The sequence below is a fragment of the Quercus lobata genome, chromosome 8, assembly GCF_001633185.2.
Source record: "Quercus lobata isolate SW786 chromosome 8, ValleyOak3.0 Primary Assembly, whole genome shotgun sequence".
NCBI lineage: Eukaryota > Viridiplantae > Streptophyta > Magnoliopsida > Fagales > Fagaceae > Quercus > Quercus lobata.
In genome coordinates, this window is record NC_044911.1 from 42329165 (window position 1) to 42353444 (window position 24280).

Genomic DNA, 24280 nt, shown 5'->3' on the forward strand with positions numbered 1-24280 from the left:
TTTCTTGTTTATACTTGTAACAAGTTCAGGCAAAGGAAGTTTGATCCATGTGTGTGGTTTTTTATTTTTTATTTTAGTTACAATAAGATAGAGGATTTGATCTATGAACATTTCTATTGAAAACTCTAAGAGAAGTTAGTTGAAGTACAAAACTTTTGGAGAAATTTAATCCATATTGAATACTGAAAAAGTTGGAACAAAATGTATATTGCATAAAGCTCCTAGCTAGAAGGATTTTCATTTAATTAGCACAACTTTTAATATGAGTAATCTCTATCATTATCATGGAGATGAAAAAAGATTAATTTGGAGGAAATAGACATACAATGTGATCTTTTCACTTCACTACGAGAATTAATTGATGCGTTGCATGAAAATTCTATCACAACTCGATGTGAAAAGTATACTCAATATTTAGTGTAATGGTAAGAAATATCAAAATTTGAATATGCATGGATTTCAAGTGAAGACCTAAATAAATGGATCAAATGCTCTAGGAGGATAACATCAAAATTCCTTTTAAAATGGGGGAAAATGATGCAGGAGCTTAGTGTCAATTTATGAGACAGCCATATACAGTTATACACAGAATACGTTATTTAGTTTATCTGTTTATGTGTCTTTAACTTGCCATTATTATTTGTTCAAAATGATTTTGAGTCTTCTTAGCAATTGTTACAACCTAGATATCTGTATATTGGGAGATACAAAGACTATATTGTAAGTTGTGTTTTGGGTTGAAAGTTTCCCATGAATTTTATTTGCTTTTATATATCAATTAAAAAAATGAGAAGGGAGAATAAAGATTGTGTTTTGATTTAGAAAATAATTTGCAAGTGTATTTTGCTTTTGAGTTGAGTTATTAATCTTTTTATCTTGGCTTGTAAACGAGCAGAGTTTTGTTGAGTATTGAATATTTGAGCTTAACTTGATAATAAAAGTAAAATGTTTAAACTTGACTAGAGTTGGAATTAAGCCTACCAGCAATATATGTACAGGATTATTATTATGTCTATTTGATTTGGATGAGTGGTCATAAATCTTAATTAAACGAAGACTTAGTAAGATATTGGTTTTATTTTTCAAGCTTATATCAAAATTATCACCAAGCTCATAAATTAGCCTAGGTTTGACTTGTTTTTTATTGAGCCTTTTTTTATTATTATTCACAAGCCTCTTAAAGAACATTTTATTTTCTTGAGCTCAGCTCATTTATTAAATAAACTTAAAACTAAAGCTCAAATTTGGTGTGTTGATAAATAAATCAACATGAATGAACTCTTTTTAATCTAGCAGAGGCTAACTATTTATGAACCACTTTATTTATTTACAACCCTACCTCTGTGAATAAAGTGGGGCTTAGTCATGCTAATGACATCCATGAATGATTAATTAGTAGTGTTGAACAACATTTTTGAATCCCAAATTAAGTGACATCTCAAGACTTCTGTTTTTACTTAGATTATACTTGTTGATTTAACCAAGCATATCTCTCAGCCGACATCATATGAGTTTCTACGCAACACAAATTAAAAAACACGCAACGCAACAAAAGCACTCAAGGCCAAAGTGACTTCTATATCACCGAGGACCTACAAATAAACGCAGAAAGTCCGAAGTGGGGCATATAATTCTCAAACTCGAAGGGTATAGAACTTAGAAGATGGGACATGGGAGGTATCTCATTCTATCATCTCATGTATATCTAGCTAATTAAGAGTGGGAACACATGCATGTTCAATATGTAGGAAATGTTTATGCTTAATTGGAAAAGATGTACTAGATTTGTTTTTGGTACACCAAGTCACCATTGATGTATTTTGTTGATAATCAAGTCACCATTGATGTAAAACAATTCCCTATATAAAAGTCTTATCTTTTCTATATATGATATAAAAAGTGGAGTGGTTTCGAACTGGAAAAAAGAGACCTCCGTTATGTTACCGTTATCATCTTTTGATAAAAAGTTTTCCAATCAAATATTCCGCATTTGTTTTCTGATAAACCTTTATCCACTATTAATATATGTGGTCAAGTCTTTCCCTATGTCACCTTAATCGAATATATTATATGTAATAATTAACACCTTAGGTTGCACTTATATGGAACATAATTATCATTGGTCTATAAAGATAAATTATTGATTTACCGATCAAACTTTTCATTTGCTACCCTACCAACTTCAATCAAAGAAAGACAATTGGATACACATCTTCAAAAAAAAAAAATTATATATTTATATATATCCTCACTACGTTGGTTCTAGCTAGGTTGGACTGTTTCTTGGCTTTGTTAGTTTATTCTAGTACCATTAGATTATTCCAAATGAGTTCATAACTCTATACAATAAATTCAGCTATACGTTATTATCACCTTCTCCTCCATATAATATAAATAATCCATTGTTTCACATTAGTTTAGTGCTTATTTGCCTGCACGTCCCCAATAAACTACACTCCTGCCAATCTGTCACCATGACGGTCCATATTAAACCCCTTTACCCCTTTTCTCTCACCTTTCTTTCTCACTCACTCACTCCCACATCTCCGGCCAACCATAACTCTTGTTCCTTCGCCACCCCACAACCCTATGATCACATAATCAACGTCCCAGATTCACCCCCTACCTTACCATCATGAACCGTAGATTTCACACCAACACTTTTGTCACCGACCCAGATGAGCCAGAAGCAGAAAATGGGCCGGACTCACCCTCCTCTGGTGATGACACCAAGATTTCTAGTGCACCATCACCCAAAAAAAGGTTAGCTCTTTTTCTCTTTTAGGGTTTTTTTTGTTGTTGTTGGGGTTTTTTGGAAAAGTGACCGTTAAGGTGAGGTTTTGTTAATGTATTGTACTGTACAGTAAGAGGGATTTGAAGAAGAGGGTGGTGTCAGTGCCGATCGGTGACGTGGAGGGATCTAAGAGCAAAGGGGAGGCATACCCACCGTCGGATTCGTGGGCCTGGAGGAAGTATGGCCAAAAGCCCATCAAAGGGTCTCCTTATCCTAGGTAAAATACTCCATAACAAACAACTTCCTAACTTGCATGCCATTTGAGTAATTGATGAATGAGTGCTTAATTTTGTGCTAATTGCTTGCTTAGGTTTCAATTTTTTGCAATTAACAAAATCCAATTTAACAAAAATGAAATTAAAGCTGTATTCTTTTGGTAAGTGCAAATAAAACGAAGTCGTTGCAATTGAGGAAATTGCACAAAATTGATGGTTAGTGCGAAATTTGTTGGGTTGTGACTGCCTCTGCCGGCGAGAATGTATTTTTGTCGGGGGGAGCATATGTGTTGTGTGATCTGGGTCATTGTTAGTTGTTGTTGCACTCCGGCGTATTTTAGCCTGGAGGCGGCTATACTAAAATGCGCATGGGCATAGTAGTTGTTGAGAGACTGAGAATTGTAAATTTGTAATGTATGCCATCCACGATCCAATGAGGGACTAGCGTGGTAAACACGCTCTAATAATTTGCAGCCTTTTGTTTTGTGTGTGCTCCTTTTCAGGCAGGATCCAGTCCGATAAGATTCCAGTGCCAATTCTATTTGCGCCAACATCTATATATTTATTATTTTTTTTTTTGGTGTTAAACTTGTTGTGCACGTATTTTTTTACACATTTCACACACCTAAAAAAAAACTAACTAAAATTAGTTAAAAATTGTGACAATTTAAATTGGTTTTAGAGGGTGTAAAAATATGTAAAATAGTTTATGTGTAATAAACAAAATTTTTTTTTTTAATGAGAAAATGTCAATATTTTTTGTCTCACAACTATTTTCATAATTTTTAAATGGTAAAATATGATTAATTGTCTATTATTTTGAATAAATTGGAGTTATAAAAAAAATTGACACAAAAATTGTATTTATAGACTTTCTTCAACACCTAACCTCCTAACCAATTTCTTCTCCAAAAAAAAAAAAAAAAAAATCTCCTAGCCAATGATATCATGACTATTTTACTTGATAAACCTTCTTTCTTTTTTTTACCATAGGTTTGACTAATCCAATTCAAAATTATGGCAGATACCTTGATTTATCAATTTAATATTTCAAAGGTTTTTCTAGGGTGACTCTGAACTCTGAATTACTATAATGAAAATCATTTGTCAGTGTTTTACTCTTAACTTTTTTATCTATTTTTATTTTTAGTCATGAATAAATGAAAAAGATTAAAACAATTAAAAATATGTGTTTATAATTCATTTCAAAATACCATAGAATTTTTCAATATTGAGTAATCACTATCCAAAACCAAATGGGCACAATTACCTTGAATTAGTTGCCCTATTTCTTTGCTTAGTCCCCCCAAAAAAGTGATCTTAGTTTGGCACTTACTTTTTAAATTCTTCCCTAGAATCAGTATGTATTTTTGTAATTCAAAATTTCATATTTTATGCACTTAATTTTTAAAAATTCGATTCTCTAAATAACATATGTATTGTCATCAGTTTTGTATTTCAGTGTTATTGTATCACCATAGCAATTCGTTTGTAACAACAATTGATCTAATAGGGAGAAATGTAATGATATAATTGCATGAATTGAGGATGTTTGAAATTGGTTATATCTAATTATAGGGAGAAGGATATAAAAGTGTTACTCTTATAAAATAAAGTAAACATTTTCACTTTTTTAAATAAAAATGCCATATTTTTAAATTATAATCACGAATAAAAAACGTGTCCTAATTTAATGAAATTTGAAAATTTTACTTTTTAAACCTTTTTTTATTCAATCTTTTTTGTATTGAGAATGTGACTTTTGTGTAGTTATTAGTTGGAGTAGAAATTAATAGGTAATTTTAATTTTCAATTTAACTTTGTGCCATTGATTTGTTTTATTGTTAAATAACTCTCAATCAGGTAATAGAATTTTTTTTTTTAAATTAAAAAAAAATCAATGCAAAAGTAGTCATTTCTATAATATATTTTAGATGGAGGATTTTTAGTTATGGTTTGGAAAAATATATATGTATTACAAAGGACAAACTTACAAACTGATGTGATTCTATATGATTGTGTAGCATAGGATCATGTGTTGTGACAAGGCAACAAATCCATCCCATCTATCCTTTTCATAATAAAATTTAGTGTAAATTATTATTTTTATATTTAAATCTTTTATTACAATTATTATTGTAGAGTACATTTGTATTAAAACCCCATTCATTCTCTCTTGTGTGTGTGTGTTTATTTCTCAAAAAAGAAAAAAGAAAAAAAAGAATGGGTAATTGTCCTACATTGCTAAAGAGAGTGTGTTTTGTGTAGTATAACTTATCACACTCTCCTTTAAAAGTTACCACAGCTTTTTGGTAGAGTTGTGGTGTACTTTTGTGTTAGAACTCATTTCCCTCTCCCCTCTGTGTGTGTGTTTGTTTATCAAAAAAGAAAAGAAAAGAATGGGTAATTGTCCCACATTGCTTAAGAGAGTATGTTGTGTGTACACAGAGTATGTTGTGTGTTGTATAACTTGCCCCACCTCCCTTAAAAGTTATCATGATTTTTGAGTAGAGTTGTGGTGTACCTTTGTGTTAGAACATCTTTCCATTTTCCCAGTGTGTGTGTTTGTTTCTCAAAAAAAAAAAAAGTGTAATTGTTCCACATTGCTTAAGAGAATGTGTTGTATGTAATATAACTTGCTTCACCCTCCCTTAAAAGTTAACATGACTTTTGAGTGAAGCTGTGATGTGTTTTTGTGTTAAAACCCCTTCCCTCTCCCCTCTGTGTGTGTGTTTGTTTCTAAAAAAAAAAAAAAGAATGAGTAATTGTTCCACATTGCTTAAGAGAGTCTGTTGTGTGTATTATAACTTGCCCTACCCTCCCTTAAGAGTTACCATAGCTTTTAAGTGGAGTTGTGGCATATTTTTGTGTTAGAACCCCTTTTCTTCTCTCTTGTATGTGTGTTTTTTTCTCCAAAAAAAAAAAAAAAAAAAAGAATTGGTAATTGTCCCACATTACTTAAAAGAGTGTGTTGTGTGTAGTATAAGTTGCTCCACCCTCTCTTAAAAGTTACCATGGTTTTTGAGTGGAATTGTTGTGTGTCTTTGTGTTAAAATCCCTTTCACTCTCCTCTGTGTGTGTGTGTTTATTTCTCAAAAAAAAAAAAAAAAGTTATAATCCTTGACTGCATTATGTATCTTGCTGTTTTAAATGAAATTTGAAATTTTTACTTTTAATTTTTAAACCTTTTTTTATTCAATATTTTCTACAATGAGAATATGACTTTTGTGTGGGGTTGTGTAGTTATTAGGAGTAGAAATTAATAGGTAATTTTAATTTTCAATTTAACTTTGTGCCATCGATTTGTTTTATTGTTAAATAACTCTCAATTGGGTAATAGATTTTTTTTTTTTAATTATAAAAAAGTCAATGCAAATATAGTCATTTCAATAATATATTTTAGATGGATGATTTTTAATTACAAACTAATGTGGTTCTATATGATTGTGTAGCATTGGTTTGACAAGGCAATAAATCCATCAAATTTATCTTTTTCATAATAAAATTTAGACTAAATTACCATTTAAACTTTATATTTAAATCTTCTATCACAATTATGATATAAACCTTGTTTGCATTATATGAGAAATGAAATTTATTTCAAATTTAAAGAATTTTTTAAGATTTAAACATGCCTAAGATTTTAAGATTTAAATAAAACTATCAAAAACTATAAAGTTTAATTAGTTTTGGTGACAGTCAAGGGCGGAGCTATGGCATGAATTTTAAAAAATTATTTTATATTATGTATAAGTATTAAAACTTTACATATTTAGCTACAAAAATAGAAGTTGCCCTCCCCCCCCCCCAAATGTTTGAGTTAGTCTAATAATACTCTTAAAAACCAATAGAATTTGTCAATTGGTCTAGTAATTATAGAGACAATGTAGTTTTAGTTTTCTCTAATTCATTTTTTGTACATGTTTAATATCAAATTAGACAGTTTTTGTATACTCATTAGAGTTCAAAAAATGATAAGTTTTCCTAAAAAATTATCTTGCAAATATATATATATATATATATATATTTGGAAGTTGTTAATTTCATATACAATATATTTATAAATTATGACATACTCTATTATCAAAATATTAATGTTTATATTTGTGTATATACATTTACTCATATGTACGATGATTTATGTTGACTCAAAACTAATATATTAATACCAAAATTTGGTTCCTCCAAACAAAAAATCATAGTTCCGCCCCTAGTGATAGTACTTCCTTTGGAAAGGTTCTACCATGTGAAGTGGAAGGAATCGCCTTCTGATTTTATTGTTGTTCTGGTATATGATATACTCCAAATTTGATTATCTTAATAAAATTTTCTATCATTTTCTTAAAAAAAAAAATGTAATAATAAAACTTATCTAAAACTACGACGTTTAATTTAGGTAGTGTAGTGTAGACTGTAGAGTGGAGTTTATGGATTCCTGACAGAATAGTTTTCCAGAAATATATTATACTTTGTTGTCAAGGTTTAAACCAAAATTCAATAACTCAACATTCTCACAACTCACAACTCACAAGCATCAAATTCTGATTAGTAGGAATGAGATTTCCATGCTTATTACGGGGTGCTAATATGAATGGAATATTGGGTTAACGATTAAGGGTTGTATCAAGTATAAACAAAAATGTTCCCACTCATTTTGCATAAAATTCCAGTCATACTCATTACCATGCAATGCATGTACATTACATTACAAGCCAGATTTTATCCAATTTCAGGAAATGCAATATTTTTCATTTTACATAACCATTGAATCTATTCTTTAAGAACTTTATAGTTCAACTTAGAGTTTATGATCCATAATTCATCAATTATGTGTTGTGGCAGGGGATATTATAAATGCAGTAGCTCAAAGGGGTGCCCGGCGAGAAAGCAAGTGGAGAGAAGCCATGTGGACCCCACTACGCTCTTAATCACCTACGCCTCTGACCACAACCACCCTTTGCCCACCTCCAAAAACCACTCCTCCTCCACCAAAGCCGCCGCCGCCGCCGCCACGTCAGACACCACCACCAAAGTTCCCGCCAATTTCCCTCCAGAGGAAGTCAGCGTCTTTAGCGAAGAGCCGTCGTCGTCTTCGCCGCCGCTACTAGACGACCACTTCGAGTGGTACTCCGACGTGGCGACTACCAAAATATTAGAGAGCCCGGTTAGCGCGGGAAGCATGTGTACGGAGGCTGACGTGGCGATGGTGTTTTCTATGGGAGAAGAGGAGGAGTCTTTGTTCGCTGACCTGGGCGAGTTGCCCGAGTGCTCCCTGGTTTTCCGCAGCAGGAGATCTAGCGTTGTCGAACTAGAACCGGACAACAACAACAACAACAACGTTGAGTCGAACCGGACGAGTTGTGGTTTAAGCGTGCTTCCCTGCTACGGCACCACAGGATAATAATTAATAAATTAATAAGACTCACTCACTAGTTGTGGATCATTGGCTGGCTCATTGCATTATTCTCTTTAATTGATATCTTCTAAAATTGTATATTATAATAATCAATCCCGTATCGTATCTGGCGCCGTAAGAAACTCACCCTCCAAAAAAAGTTGATTAAAATATAAAACGTTTCTTACTGTTTGTTTTCATGCATTTGTTTTCTTTTTTCAATGTACAGTAATTAGAAAGATAAAAGGATTAACAAAAAGAGAAATTTAGTTGGTTTTATATATTTGTTGTTGGTATGGTTATATATATGTTTGTCATCTTTTGTATGGTAGTATACTACTAAATAGTCTATTCAAAAGAAGAAGAAGAAGAAGAAGACTAGTAGTTCCATTTACTATGTAGAGGAGGGTGAGCGAAATCATGATCAGGTTGATCAAAAAGAGTTTTGTTTCATTCTCTAATTTTCTTGTACCTACTCCGTGGGCCATTTGGAACAATAGGAACAGTCCGCTTTTATATAAAATAAAAAAAATCTTAGGATTTTGGACATTTTTGCGGACATCACAAAAAAAAAAGTCACATTATTGATTAGAAATACTATATAAATGGATTCAGATCCTCTAGATTTCTTAAGGAACTCTATCAGTAGATTTTCTTAAATCATAACCACTTTTTAATGATTTAATGGTCTAGATTCTGCCATATCAGCATTCCACTACAATATTCTTAAAATAATAAAATAATGTTGCAAACAAAACAATTAAGATTATTGTTAGTGAAATGCTGACATGGCAGAATCTAGACCATTAATTCATTAAAGAATGATTAAGATTTAAAGAAATCTATTTGGTAGAGTACCCTAGGAAATCTAAAAGATCTGAATCCTATATAAATACACCACCGGTTCTCTCTCCGGGCTCAAACTGAGGCCCTAATTTTCCTCCTTACATTTAAGGCATGAGAAGGTACCATTTGACTCTCCTTACATTTAAGGCATGACTCAACTTGCTAGATTATTAAAAAAAAAAAAAAAAATCACATTTTAAACCATATAATTTGGAGGTATAGCAAATTAGACCTTTAAATTTTAAAAATAAAAAACTTCACCCAGAAGAATAATGTAATGTCATAGTCCTATACTCGATCGTATCTCATTTCGCCAGTGGCCCTGGGTCTAGTTGCATTTACATAGTAGCCTTGGTGTGAAAATCTATATTATAAATATTGTTATATGGAAACAAAATATTTTAATATCAATCTTTATTTTTTTTTCTTCTTTTCAACTATGTTATAGACAAAAATTTTTACAATTATTTTCATATTTGAGGTGGCAAATTATGATTAGTATAACATCACTTTTACATAGACCAATCATAATATACCATCTCAAAAATATTTCTCCTTTTACCTTTTTTTTTCCCAAGAAAAGAGCCATTCAGCATTTCGATTTTTTTTTTTTTTTGGGAGATGGTCAGAAATAATTTTGCTACTAACCCCATAGCTAGACATGGCAAAACGAGCGGGTCACGGGTTAAAAATGGGTTCGGGTCGGGTCAATCGGGTTGCGGGTCAGGTCAGGTCGGGTTGACCCGTATTTTTCACATGAATTTTTTTTCTTTTTTTTTTTTTACTTTTTATAAAGAAAATAATATGTATTTGCATTTGGAAAGTTATTCCACATATTACTTGATGTAAAATGCATTATTTTGAATTCAATACTTATATCATGAATGAACTCAGTTAAACTTATTAATACTTATTCAATAATTTTAAAATTATACAAATTCTAACATTGCTATCTAAAACAAAATAACACAAAGATAAGTAAAACAAATACACAAGTTTTATTTTTACACAATATCTACATTCCAAAATAAATAAATAAAAAATTACAAATAACTTATTGGATAACTCATTTGATAAAGAATAAAAATATATAAGAAAGTTACAAATTTGAAAATTAATTTTATAATCTATTATCAATTGTGGTTGGCACTCTATTTCAATTTGAGATATACATTAAAGTTTGATTGTTTACTTATTTATACATGGTCTATTTTATGAAGATCATATTATTGTTAAGCAGCACACACTCTAGGAAATATCATAATTTATTTTGAAAAATTGTTTATTTTGAACATAAATTGTTAAAAAATAAGTCTAAGCATTCATAATTTATGCTAATTTGATACTTTGACTTTACTATTTTCACATTTGTGAATGTGTCTCACACATGTCTACAATTTTAAATCTGTTTTTAACTCTACTATAACCAAATTATCTTGGTATGTACTTTGCTATTTGATATCTAAAAATCTTTACTCATTACAGAATGCTTAACCATTTATTTTTCAATTAATTTGCATGCAATCATGTAAATCTATCAATTGTTTCTTTAAAACTCACAATAAACAATTAAACTAATATTGTCTTAATTTCACTATTTTTTTTACCAAAAATAAAAGTTTTTAAAAAATGGTTGGGGTCGCGGGTCGGGTTGACCCGCAAAAAACACGAATTAGATCACGGATCAACCCATTTTTGCTTCAGGTCAAAAAAATTGGGTTTGGGTCGGGTCAGAATTTTCTGACCCGTTTTGCCATGTCTACCCAAGGCTAGAATTTCCCCAAACCCACACGCACCCAGCATGTTGGGAGGTATCATCCTGCCTACAAGGACAGTTCAAGGTTTCGAATTTGAATGTTCAAAAAGTAAAAAGATTAACAAACTATCGTTACAAGCTAATTAGAAAGCTTGGTAATTACAACCTTCGGCAAAGAAAGATCAATTACACAAAATGTTCATTTGCCCTGTCCTGTACGTAGCTTGCTTGCCACAATATTGTTACAAACAAAGAAACCCAGTTATTACAACCTTCAGCAAACAAAGATCTATGGCATATAATATATTCAGTTAAACCTGTCCTGTAGCTGTATGGATATCAATTCATGCATCATGCCCTTTTGGCAATTTTCCAAACAATGTATGACAGACTAGCTTTTATTTTACAGCGAGATTGTGTTAATCACTTTACAGAGAAATAAAAGATGCTATAAGACCATCATCCCTAGCTTGAGCAGCACCCAATTCTCTTCAGAACTGAGGACTCATCTTTGACATTTATTGTTTGTCCTTTTGATGGAAGAGAGGAAGAACTTCCACTATCACCTGCATCAACTGCCCTCTTGCTCACGATCCGGTATATCTGAGTGAGAACTTCAGTAAAAGCATTTTCCACATTGGTTGCTTCCAATGCAGAAGTTTCCATGAAGTAGAGGGACTCTCTCTCTGCAAATGATTTTCCGTACTCTGTTGGAACGGCCACAAGGTGTCGAAGATCTGACTTGTTGCCAATCAGCATGACCACAATGTTGGGGTCTGTGTGCTCCCTCAACTCCTTCAACCATCTTGCGACATTCTCATATGTTGTGTGCCGAGTGACATCATACACCAGCAATGCACCAACAGCTCCTCGGTAGTAAGCACTAGTAATAGCACGGTACCTACAAAATAGAAAGGGGAATCAATCGAGCTAAAATCTCTAATGGCATAATACTTATAAGAATAGAAAGGGGAATCAAACTAACAATATATGAAATATAGCTGTAAATATACCTACGCCTTTTGAGAAGTTTGAATATCAATTTGCAATAGTGACAATATATTTGAACAGCACTTTGATCATTGATCAAGTGAAAAGAAGATACCAACAAATCATCAAGCAGTTAATGTACTCACGAATGGAATGCTTAAATTGACAAATATAGAAAATGCCAGCAGACTCTCTACATGATAATAAAGGAAAAGGAGTGAAAGAAGATTGGTGAAGTGGTAAAGCACATGACTGATGGTATGAGAAAACTTGTATCATCATATGCTCTCAAATAATGAGGATTTGTGAAGTATAATAATGACCACTTGGCCATAAACACCAACCATTGCAATGATATCAGATAGAAGGATTCTCATTTAAATCCATTTTGGTTTGTCCATTGACCATTTGTGGCATACCCCCACCATGATAAAGCTATACTGAAAATGAAAGTGGCTAAAACTCTTTCGCTTATGGGACTTAGTATAACATATCATTGTTAGCCAATGCATCTAACTCCCACAAAGAAATCTATGTTGATATGAAGTTTACATCTAAAAGAGCCATTTTGTATTCAAAACAAGAACAATAAAAGAATTGAAGCATCAGATACAGTGATAATTTAAGTCATACTTCCAGTAGCATAATGTGCTTGGCTTATCCACAGCTTTCATGTAGAGCTGCATTTGACATAGTGATTACCAGGTATCAATTTCCCCTACCAATGGAAAACTGAAGAAATGCCAAACATTGAAGAATAAGATTACTAGCTAACACAGAATTCACCGTGCAATGTAGTACCTACTTCCTAGTAAGGAAATCATCAACTGCCAAGCACTAGTAATTCACAGCTTTCCAAACAAAGAAAGCTACCCTAAAAGGAGCAAATAATACAGCATATTGCGATTATGGGATTGCTCATACTTTATTAAACATTAAAATGCCATTTTGGTGTTTCCATGTTTCCTTCATTTTTATTAGTTTTATGCAATATCAAAATTTATAACTAGTCTCACAATTTTTTTTTGAAAAGTAATAAGAATTATATTAATCATGTAGAAAAAAACGAAAACAGCAAAAACAAGGTGTTCATGATGGTGGACACAAGAAACAGAAACCAAAAAAAAAAAGCAACTTAAGGGGCAATACTAAGGGAAGTAAGAAACTCCAGAGTAGAAGAACAGTTTGAGGAACCCCAGCACCTAGCCCATTCAAAAAGAGTACTTTGGCTGAGAGCTTGTAACTGAACAAGCGATTTCTCTTTAGCCTCAAAAGAGCGCCGATTTCTTTCCATCCAAACAACCCACATCAAATAGCCAGGAACCATATTCCATATGTCCGAAGAAAATTTCCCCAATCGATTACTCCAACAAAACACCAAACTCTCCACTGAACCTGGCATGACCCATTGAATCCCAAAAACTTGTAACATTTGCACCCACAAAGAATAAGCTACAGGACAATGAAGGAGAAGATGGTCCATAGATTCCGTAGTACAGCAGCACATACTAGTCTCACAATTGAATCGAATCCACAAGCCCAAATCCCTCTACCATTAGTAAAGTGCACGTTTTTCAAATATAATGTATAATAATAACCTGTAATAGCAAGATTCATAACAAGAATAGAAAAAAGTTAATAAACTCAAAATAGGAATGTGTTTTGCCTATTAGCTCAAATGAATAGTGCAATTACACAAAATTAATAAACTCAGGACTTCACTTCCTAAAAATTGGTTTATTTTTATTTTTATAAGTGATCACCAAAGCAAAGTGTCTCGACTCTGATGGGTCTGTGTAGTCCAACAGGTTTTCACAATAGCCCTCTAACCAAGCAGCAGCGGCCTGCAGGGTGGAGGTGTCCAGTGGATGATGAGAATGACAGTAGCAAGGATTGAACAGTGGCGGCATGTGGGGATTGGTGGTGAGTCAGCTAGCCACCGTGCAGAACCTCACGACTACCAATGCAAAATCCAAATCTATTGTCGTCATCATGATTTCCACCACCAGAAAGCCCATTCTAGTGCACTCTACTAGGGAGCAAGCCTTAAAGAATCTAGTGTGCGCCATTCAAGACTTGTCTGTAGAGCTCAAACAAGTGAAAACCAGACTTGAGTCACTGATGAAGCTCATATAAAGAAAGATCAACAACCTTGAAGGCAACACTCCACACATGAGAGCCAACACTGTTGAGCCACCAAAATTTCATGCTAAAATAGAATTGCCAATTTCAACCAAGTGTTTACTTTGAAATTCATTTAATAAAAAGAACCTACTGTTGAGCCTAAGCAATCAAAGAAGGTTCTACAAGAGAGTAATACATGAGAGGGTGCATATGATGTGAAATTTTGAGTTTGATGAATGTGCTACTGATTAAAAGCCTACTGAAGTAGAAAATAAAGATTGAAATGGTGCTTCATATGGCTTAAGAAAAGACTGGTTCAATTCCATCATTCATTCCACACATTAATTTTGCAACTTCCGATGAGTTTAATGATGTTGAACTCAGGACTTTTCTGTTCATAATGTACCCAAGAGTGATTCCAGAATTGAAGCACGTATCCTTCTACACTTCAAAACTCAGGTTCATGTTTTCTCCAAACAGGGGAAGATGATGCAGGCACAAAGACATATCTATTTCAATTTGGTTTTATTTAATTTGGAGTCCATTGTAATTTTGGAACCTAAGTGGATCGTCAATTTTCTATGGTGAAATCAGGTCGGAAGTAGTTCAATAGGCCTTGGTTCAATGGGTGGGCAGTAGCAAAGAGCCTGTGACATGAGAGTCTTATGAAGAATTGCATCATCTGTTTTCTAACTTGAATCTTAAGGACAATATTTTGTCCTCAAGGTGAGGGGAATGTTATGATTCAAACAGCAAAGGATAAAGAACCTACCTAACCGGACTCTTGGCGTGCAGGTGTACTAAGTGACAGAGTTGAGCAGTAAGAGATAAAGATGAAGATTAAAGGCTGGAAGAAGAAAGTGACACAATTCCTTAGTCTAGTAGAAGTTATCAATAAAGATTCCTAATCCTTAGAAATGATAAGATTGGATTAGATTTATCTAATTCATTGTTATTAGTTTGTATTAGTTTGTTATTAGTTTGTTATCGGTTGTATTTGAAATTACCTGATGTACTACCTGCATGTATGATTATTTAAGGAAAGGAATGAATCAATGAAGGCAAGAAGAATTAAACCCAAATTCCTCTCTTCTCTCTCTCACATTCTAGGAGGTTAGTCATTTATAAAAATTTAAAAAGAAAAAAAAAAGGCTCCAGGATGCTATTTAACTCAAATCTGACTAAATTTCAGTTTAAACACTTAATAAAAATCCAGTTCATAAAATTTTGTAGCTTCAGCTCAATTAATAACAAACATGCACTGACCTCCAAACCTCAAGTTGTACAACTGCTCCTACAAGGATCAAGCAAAGTTAAAAACCTAACAGCACACTACATTTGAACTTTATGGGAGAGTGTTCCAGAAAGAGAGAACAATCATTATTTGACAAAATTTCCCCACCTCTATTTCTGATGCCTAACTCACAGAAGTAACAAAATAATACCTTTTACACTTTTTTTTTTGAACAGCTTACTGTAAATTCCATAAAGGCAGAATAGACAGAAGAGCATCATGTCCAAATTCCTCCAAAAAAGAAACAACAAAAATTAAGAATAATCTAAAAGTAAGTGTCATGACCGAAGACAAGTGTTGGTCCCATCTACGCAATACCCCAAAAGCACTAGTCAAGTTATAATTAGAGCTCCTCATAAACACTTATATAGCCTAGTACACACTTGATGTGGGATTCAACATATGGTCATGCAACCCACACATTCCAACCAATACCAATCCAGATAATCATCGGTATCACACTAAGTTCCTCAAGCTTGAATTTCACAAGTAAACATTAAAAAATTAGATAATTAGACTCATACATGCTAAACAGACTCAGTTGCACCTAATAATCCAGCCATTCATTTGCAATAGTGACAACTACTTAAGGACGGCCCTGCCGAGCATATTTAAAATCACTCAGTGTCTATTTCTTTATGATATGCAATCAATTTGTTTGGCCTCTCATTCCAAAATTTTAGAGCCAGCAGGCCCAGCACACAAGGAACCATACTTTTTTTTTTATTGGTGATTACATACAAACCAGAAGGTGCCATTTAAGCTAGAGTTCATTGGCATAGCAAGCATTCACACAAGAACCTTAACCATATAACAGAACTTGTAAAAATAAATTCCAGGAAGAGATTAAATCTTTCTTTATGGAAGAGGTAAATTGAAACTTAATATTATGAAAGGGAATGAGATTATATTAAAAAATGATAGGAGAAACTTGGATGCTATCTCTACTTATCAAAAAAAAGAAAAAAAAGAAATGGACGTTATCTCATTTATTTCTTAATGATTCAGAGACTATAAGTTCAATCCAAAGAGGAGAAAAAAGTAGCTCCCACTGTAAGATGAGGAGAACTAATTTATATCAGACAAACATAAGAACAGAATACCATTTGTTATACTGCTCTGCATCTGCAATGCCTTCAATACTGTTCCCTTCATGATCAAGTGCATGAGATGAATGCTAGCCAGATGAAAGCCATGCCGACATATAACTAATCAAACATCAAGTTCTACTATTCCACATAAGAACTTAAGCTTCCACAAACAGTACATAAAGGTTCACACCAAATAAATCTTTGAAAAAACGTCCATAATGGTCAAAACTACGAAGACGATCCTGATAGTAAGATATATATATATATATATATATATTTTCTTCTTCTTTTTCCCTTTTTTCGTTTTTGAGAAACAGAATTACCCTTTCTTCAAAAGCCCTTCAGATTCCGCATAACCACATCAAACCCATAACATAAATAAAAGCTTTATTTTATTTTTATTTTATTATACAAGGAACGCCCTCAAGTTATGCGCAAGTGGGGACCATCCTGAGGGGCAAACCCCTGATGCCCACACACCCCCATTGATTGGGTGTTAGGTAAATTGCGAAATGCCTCAACTAAGAGTCAAACCAGAGACTTTCGGGTTTACATACATTTATTCCAGTTATGGCTAAGGCATCCCTTTTGGGACAAAGCATTTATATGATTAAAAAGAAATTTCTGGGCCTCAAAACCTATGGTATTGTATTGCACATAAAAGGCAAAACCTATGTCATATAATCAGAAAATTCTGACAGGAAAGAATCAAAAGCCTTCTTAACCTCAAAGCCCATGATATTTGACACATAGAACCCAATCAAACAAACCTCGAAAAAACTAACCTAACAGAAACAATCAGCTTTCTTAGCCCCACCAAACAAAATAAAGTTTCAGGCAGAAATATCAAACCCCAAGACACAAGTATCAAAATTTCCTAGGAATACTCACAGACCCATGAATTCCCTGATAATATAATCAAATCCCACATGACAGAATCCTATAATTTTAAATTAGAAAAAAAAAGGGCACACCTTTCTTGGCCAGCAGTGTCCCAAATCTGAGCCTTGATGACCTTGCCATCAATTTTCATACTCTTGGTAGCAAACTCTACCCCAATAGTAGATTTGGACTCCAAATTAAACTCGTTCCTCGTGAACCTCGAGAGCAAATTGGATTTTCCCACACCAGAATCACCAATCAAAACCAGTTTGAACAGGTAGTCATACTCATCCTCAGGTTTGTACACAGCCATGTATCAACCTACACTTTTTCTTTAGTTATTAGAGAGAGAGAGAGTAAACAGTTTTTGTTTGTTATAGTACTATGGAATTGGAAGTGTTAGGATCCAGAGAGAGAGAGAGAGAGTAAAGCTGTGAAGGAAGGGATATGGTTTAACTATTTAGGATTTTTATTCTCAAAAAGTTGTTTACAGTTGAGTGTGTTCGTGTTTCGATTGATTTGGGGTTTGGGACTGTTGGAAATGGGCACTGACAAAGACTGTTACCAGGTTCGCTAGAATCTAGGAAGCGTGTATAAATGCCAAGATCATATATTATAACATCTCCCGCTATTAAATAGTAATAAATTAATAAAGCTTGGTGCGCTCAAAGTTGCGGGAAAATTCTGATACGTTTATATATCCATAGTTTAAAAGCACCACCAAAAAATAAAATAAAATAAAACATAAATTACACCTTTTTAAGTTGAAAGTAATTTTATATTTGATCTATAGAATTTAAATATTAAATATTTTAATTCCTAACTATATTGCGTAAATCCATTTTTTTCGACAGAAAATATTTTTTGGTTAAGAAAAGAATATACTTTTAAGTATTTGTAGCATTCTTGACAATGCTTAAGAAAATATTTTCAAATTTCAAATTTTAAGTGTTTGTTTGCATTTTTTAAATTTTTTAAAGAAAACATATTACCTACTATTTTCTCACATTTTCTCACTTTTCAAACATATTTATATATATATATATATATATATAATACAGAGCAAAAAAAGAGAAGAGGTTTTGATTAAAAAAAAAAAAAAAAAACGATATGGCTATTAATTTCTACCAAAACAAACAAAGCCTACATTGTACTTTTCTTTTTTACTCCATTTTTTTATTTTTGAGAGGTACTTTGCTTAATTTTCTATTGATGATATTACTATTAAATTCAAACCATACTTCCAATTTCCATGACTTTTAAGGGAACATCATTTTTTGTTTTGTTTACCTTTTAAAAATGTATAAGTTTCCAAAATTACTTTTAAAAAAATTTATCAAAAAATTCAATTAGTAAATTAATAGGGGTATAATAAGAACATTAGTAAATTAATGACTTTTATTTTTAGAAATAGAACAATATTTTGGTATATCTTAAAATGGAATAGAGAACAAAAAAAATAGTAGGAATACTATTTTTTTTAATGCATCAAACCATCTCCAATATTTTTCTATTATAGTTTGTTTGGTTGCAATTTTTTTATTAGCACTATTTGATTACTATTCTTAGCTGAAAAAAAGGTTGATGGGCTGATTACAATTTGGCATCTTTGATTGGGGTGGTGCAATGCCCTAAACTTTTGGCTTTTTGGTAATGAAGCTTGTAAGGACACAATTCTCTGGCGGCCCAATAAGGATGTTGGGCTCGCGTACAAAAGATCCCTCACAATATGATTTGTAGAGAGTGGGCTTGAAAAGCTAGCCGCTGGTCACGGGGCGATGTCCGATCCTAGCTTTAGAGGAATTCAGGTAGAAAAAAGGGATTGGGCTTGAACATTTAAGCCCTTAGACGTCGCACCCTATGGGATGGGACTCCTCGGAGTAGATCCGAGGACCATTGAGGCCTTACCCCCGTTATCCAACGACGGACTTTCTTCTGTGAAGTCCGGTGTTGTTGAGATGTTCTCCCCCCACGTGATATTTCTTTTTTGGAGGTGGAATGGGCTCCTCTTTCGATTTACTTACTTTCTTCTTTTATACTCGTCTGCATTCGTTATCCTTCGTCCACGTGTAGGGTCAGTCTTTACAAACACTGACATTTGTCCCATCAGTCCAATCCCGGAATTGTTGGGGATGGTTTGATAAAGCTGCAGAGTGCGGCTCTGTCAGGCGCTGGGTCTTATCTGGAGGGGTAGTAAGGATAACCTCCCCAAGGTATCTTGGATCTCCTTACGAATTCGTCCCTATACCAGTTTCACCCCTTTGTTCTGGTGGGACTATGGATCTGCCGAGGACTACACTGTCCTCGGCTGCCTCCCAAAATTCTTTTGTACTCTGCGTTGTAGAGCTTGGGCCACAGCTCTCCTCGGATTGGGCCTTCGGACTCTCTAAGGGCAAATGGGCCTAGTCCACGAATTGTTGGGCCCCACAATAGCCCCTAAAAACCCTTCTGTCTGACTTCCGGGTTGGAAAGGAGGGTTTTGGCAAACCCGGGCCCTCAATATGGCCCATTTAGTTTGACCCCGCATTGATGTGAGCGGTTTCCCAGGAAGTCAGCCGGTTTTCAAGGGATTCCGTTTAATCCGCTCGTGATCTACTCCTGCCGCTTGGATGTCCCAGACGCGCCCTTAAATGAATTCCCTTTACGAGGCACATTTATGTCTGGCGGCTCATCTGATAAGGTGGGGAAACGGAACGGGCGCCTCTTTTCTCTTCAGATCCTTTTGGAAACTCTGAACGCATTTAATTCCATCCGTTTTGCCCTTCCTATAAGAAGGCAAGCAGGTGGCAGTGACTTTCGTACAGACTCCTCTCCTTCCTTCTGAAATCTGAAATCCGTATCCCCCTTTAGCGTCCACTTAGCCCGTTTGTTATACATCATATCTGCATACGCCCTCCATAACGAATGATGAAGGAAACACGCTCCTCCTCAAAACACCATATTCTGACAAAACTTGAAATGGCTCGGTCAGGGCAAGGGTGGCGCAGACTTAAGATCTGTCTCGCCTCTCTTTTAGTCAAAATCCGAAGCAGGGGCTCGTCATGTCGACTTCTCGGCGTGACTGAGTCGAGAACAACCAAGACCAGCACCACCTGGCTCCTCGCGAGCGTACCTAATATGGCACCAGCGTGTTAGGAGTCAGGGCTGAGGCAGGGGCTAAGTGCTTCTGCTTTTCCCTCTTTTGCTCCTTTTCTTTCTTTTTATCTCTTCTCTCTTCTTCTCCTCCTTCCTTACTCATGTCTTCCATCTTCTTCATTGATTTCTTCCTTACTATTTCCTTCTTCTTCGTTCTCTTTTTTTTTTGAAGTGAGTTCTTCTCTTAGTATGAGCAACAGTGAGGCAGGGATTGGAGAGACTTTGAAGACAAGTTTAAAAGGCGCTTGACCGTTTGCTTATCTGTACTGTGGATGTTAGTACTGCTTCGGCAGCCCCTCTTTTGTATAGGCTTGTTGAAGCCTCTTTTTGTACATTGTAATAATTTTTCATATTAATAAAAGTTGTTTCTATTTCACTTTGCATGTTCTGTCTCTTTGTTTTTATAAATTTGCAAGTGCTGCTCGGCTCAATAATACCGCATCTAAATCAATGACGACTAAGACCAAAATACTTAATAATAAAAAGATGTTGCCATAATTTTAATAGAAGTGCTTGGCACAATAAGGCAGACCAGTAAAAAGTAATACTTACCCCCTGCTAGCCGAGGAGAGAAACGAAGGCTTGATGCCGTGTGAGGGATAACCATTTGAAAAACATACCGCCCACTAAATGAACAGCCCTCTTAGGCCATTGAATACTGGGGCGTTCCACCACCTTCCTTGCAATTTGTTGTCCTTAACCTTTTATGGTGTTTAAGTCGTGGGTCAAGTGATCTGACATTTTTATCAAGTAGCCCACCCTATGAAATCCAAACCTTTTCTTATCCAAGCAGTTGATTTCCCCAGGCTTGAGTCCGAGGACCATACAAGGCCTTGGTTCTGTCCAAAACTTCGTAATAATAATAATTTTTGTACTTGGTTTCCCCATAGGCTTGAGTCCGAGGACCATGCAAGGCCTTGGTTCTGTCCAAAACTTGCAATAATAATAATTTTTGTACTTGGTTTCCCCATAGGCTTGAGTCCGAGGACCATGCAAGGCCTTGGTTCTGTCCAAAACTCGTAATAATAATAATTTTTGTACTTGGTTTCCCCATAGGCTTGAGTCCGAGGACCATGCAAAGCCTTGGTTCTGTCCAAAACTTTATGCTCTTTCCTCAGGTGTCTCATAATCTGCCGAGCAGGTAGTTGTCCTTGGCAAAGGTTATTCCTTGGTGTGGGCCATAGTCCGTGGGCTTCCATGCAGAACGGGCCTGAGCCGCGAATTTATTAGGCCCACAGATTTAGAGGCATTTCCGTAGTCTTTGGTCACGCGGTACTTTTTGGCGTCCCAGTATTCGAGGTGCGCCTTCACGAGGCTCCTTTAATCTCAGGGTTGCAGACGGCATTGGAAATCGAGCCGGAGACATTTTGTCTGTAGCGTTCCTTGGGATGCTGCGTGAATTAAATGCCATCACCTCATCTTTTAAATAAATAGGAGAGAAAGTTGCTTTACCTTCGCACGAATTCTTCAATCTCCTCTCTTAGTACATCATGTTTGAGGCGAGGATTGGGGCAAAGGAGCTCTCTCCGCCACAAAAGCGTCGTGTCTTCCTGAGACTCCAGATAGTGAGGTACGGGCCAAGGAGGCGTAGACTTAAGAGAATATTTCAGTTCGAGAGAGGGGAAAGGATGTTTCTCCCTCTTTTAGTCAAAATCCGAAGCAGGTTCTGGTCATGCCAGATTTTTGGTATGCCCGAAGAAGGAATTTCCGCCATCAGCACCGTCTGCCTTGTAGCAGGCAAATTTCTGCGGGGGCTTCCCAACTTCCGGCTCCCTGCATCTTTTCTGTAGATGGTGTTAGCCTGAGGTCAGGTTCTTTGGCTGCCTGAGTTATGGGCATGTAGAAGCGTCGAGGAATAGTTTCCTTAGACGACATCTTGGAACAGTAGCCAACCTCTCCTCTGAGATATCTCCTCGGCATCATCCTCACTCTTTTGTACTTTTCTTTTGCTTACGCAGTTAACTCTAACGTAAGCTTGTTTCAGCTTTTATTGTACACTGTACTGTTCTTTTGTCTTAATAAAAGATGCGTTTGTTTCTTTATACATACTTTTTTTTTTTTTTTTGCAACGACCACTTTGGGTCAGAATATTAAGTCTAAGCCTGCCCTTAACAGTATTCTGGGCAGAAGAACACTTTAGCACAAACCCTTATTAGTTTAAACTCGCAAATATTATCAAGTATAACAATGGTAATCTTCAATAGATTAAATTCATGGAACTAACCGAGATAGTTGTTGAGTGCCGCGCGATGCACGCTAGACTAATTCCCGAGAATGATAAACTCTAAACAATTCGTCTGAGATGATAGTCGAGTAGCGAAGGACTTTGTGCTTTCGGGCAATATGCTGTACCGTAGCGCATCATTCCCTTTGGTACGGGGGATCCGAGGGTAGACTGGGGAACCCGTGCAATTAAGGGATTGACCCAACCGTTAACGAGAAGTTCTCTTCGGATGGATCTTGAGGTTTACGTGCCATAGTACTTGGTTTCCCCATAGGCTTGAGTCCGTGGACCTGCAAGGCCTTGGTTCTGTCCAAAACTTATGATCTTTTATGTACTTGGTTTCCCCATAGGCTTGAGTCCGAGGACCATGCAAGGCCTTGGTTCTGTCCAAAACTTATGATCTTTTTATGTACTTGGTTTCCCCATAGGCTTGAGTCCGAGGACCATGCAAGGCCTTGGTTCTGTCCAAAACTTATGATCTTTTTATGTACTTGGTTTCCCCATAGGCTTGAGTCCGAGGACCATGCAAGGCCTTGGTTCTGTCCAAAACTTATGATCTTTTATGTACTTGGTTTCCCCATAGGCTTGAGTCCGAGGACCATGCAAGGCCTTGGTTCTGTCCAAAACTTATGATCTTTTATGTACTTGGTTTCCCCATAGGCTTGAGTCCGAGGACCATGCAAGGCCTTGGTTCTGTCCAAAACTTATGATCTTTTTATGTACTTGGTTTCCCCATAGGCTTGAGTCCGAGGACCATGCAAGGCCTTGGTTCTGTCCAAAACTTATGATCTTTTAGTACTTGGTTTCCCCATAGGCTTGAGTATGAGGATCTTTTTATGTACTTGTTCCCCATAGGCTTGAGTCCGTGGACCATGCAAGCCTGGTTCTGTCCAAAACTTATGATCCTTTATGTACTTGGTTTCCCCATAGGCTTGAGTCCGAGGACCATGCAAGGCCTTGGTTCTGTCCAAAACTTATGATCTTTTTTATGTACTTGGTTTCCCCATAGGCTTGAGTCCGAGGACCATGCAAGGCCTTGGTTCTGTCCAAAACTTATGATTTTTATGTACTTGGTTTCCCCATAGGCTTGAGTCCGAGGACCATGCAAGGCCTTGGTTCTGTCCAAACTTATGATCTTTTTATTGACTTGTTTCCCCCATAGGCTTGAGTTCCGAGGACCACACAAGGCCTTGGTTCTGTCCAAAACTTGTAATTTTTCTCTTAAGTAGTTTGTTTCCCCCATAGGCTTGAGTCCGAGGACCATACAAGGCCTTGGTTCTGTCCAAAACTTGTAGTTTTTCTTTTAAGTAGTTGGTTTCCCCATAGGCTTGAGTCCGAGGACCATACAAGGCCTTGGTTCTGTCCAAAACTTGTAATTTTTCTTTTAAGTAATTGGTTTCCCCATAGGCTTGAGTTTGAGGACCATACATGGCCTTGGTTCTGTCCAAAACTTGTAATTTTTCTCTTAAGTAGTTGGTTTCCCCATAGGCTTGAGTCCGAGGACCATACAAGGCCTTGGTTCTGTCCAAAACTT

General features: G+C 35.4%; 2 protein-coding genes across 2 annotated transcripts; one reads left to right on the forward strand and one right to left on the reverse strand.

Annotated features, from left to right (window-relative positions):
- Positions 1-2400: 2400 nt before the first annotated feature.
- On the forward strand, positions 2401-8604 carry LOC115957886 (probable WRKY transcription factor 65). The gene is made up of 3 exons (XM_031076229.1): positions 2401-2763; positions 2865-3011; positions 7852-8604. The coding sequence occupies exons 1-3, from the start codon at positions 2636-2638 to the stop codon at positions 8408-8410; spliced, it is 834 nt and encodes a 277-aa protein (XP_030932089.1). The 5' UTR covers positions 2401-2635; the 3' UTR covers positions 8411-8604.
- Positions 8605-11107: 2503 nt separating this feature from the next.
- Positions 11108-17980, reverse strand: LOC115955347 (ras-related protein Rab11D). The gene is made up of 2 exons (XM_031073452.1): positions 17480-17980; positions 11108-11907 (listed from the first exon to the last, which is right to left on the reverse strand). Exons 1-2 carry the CDS (start codon positions 17698-17700, stop codon positions 11472-11474), a joined length of 657 nt encoding a protein of 218 aa, XP_030929312.1. The 5' UTR covers positions 17701-17980; the 3' UTR covers positions 11108-11471.
- Positions 17981-24280: the final 6300 nt, after the last annotated feature.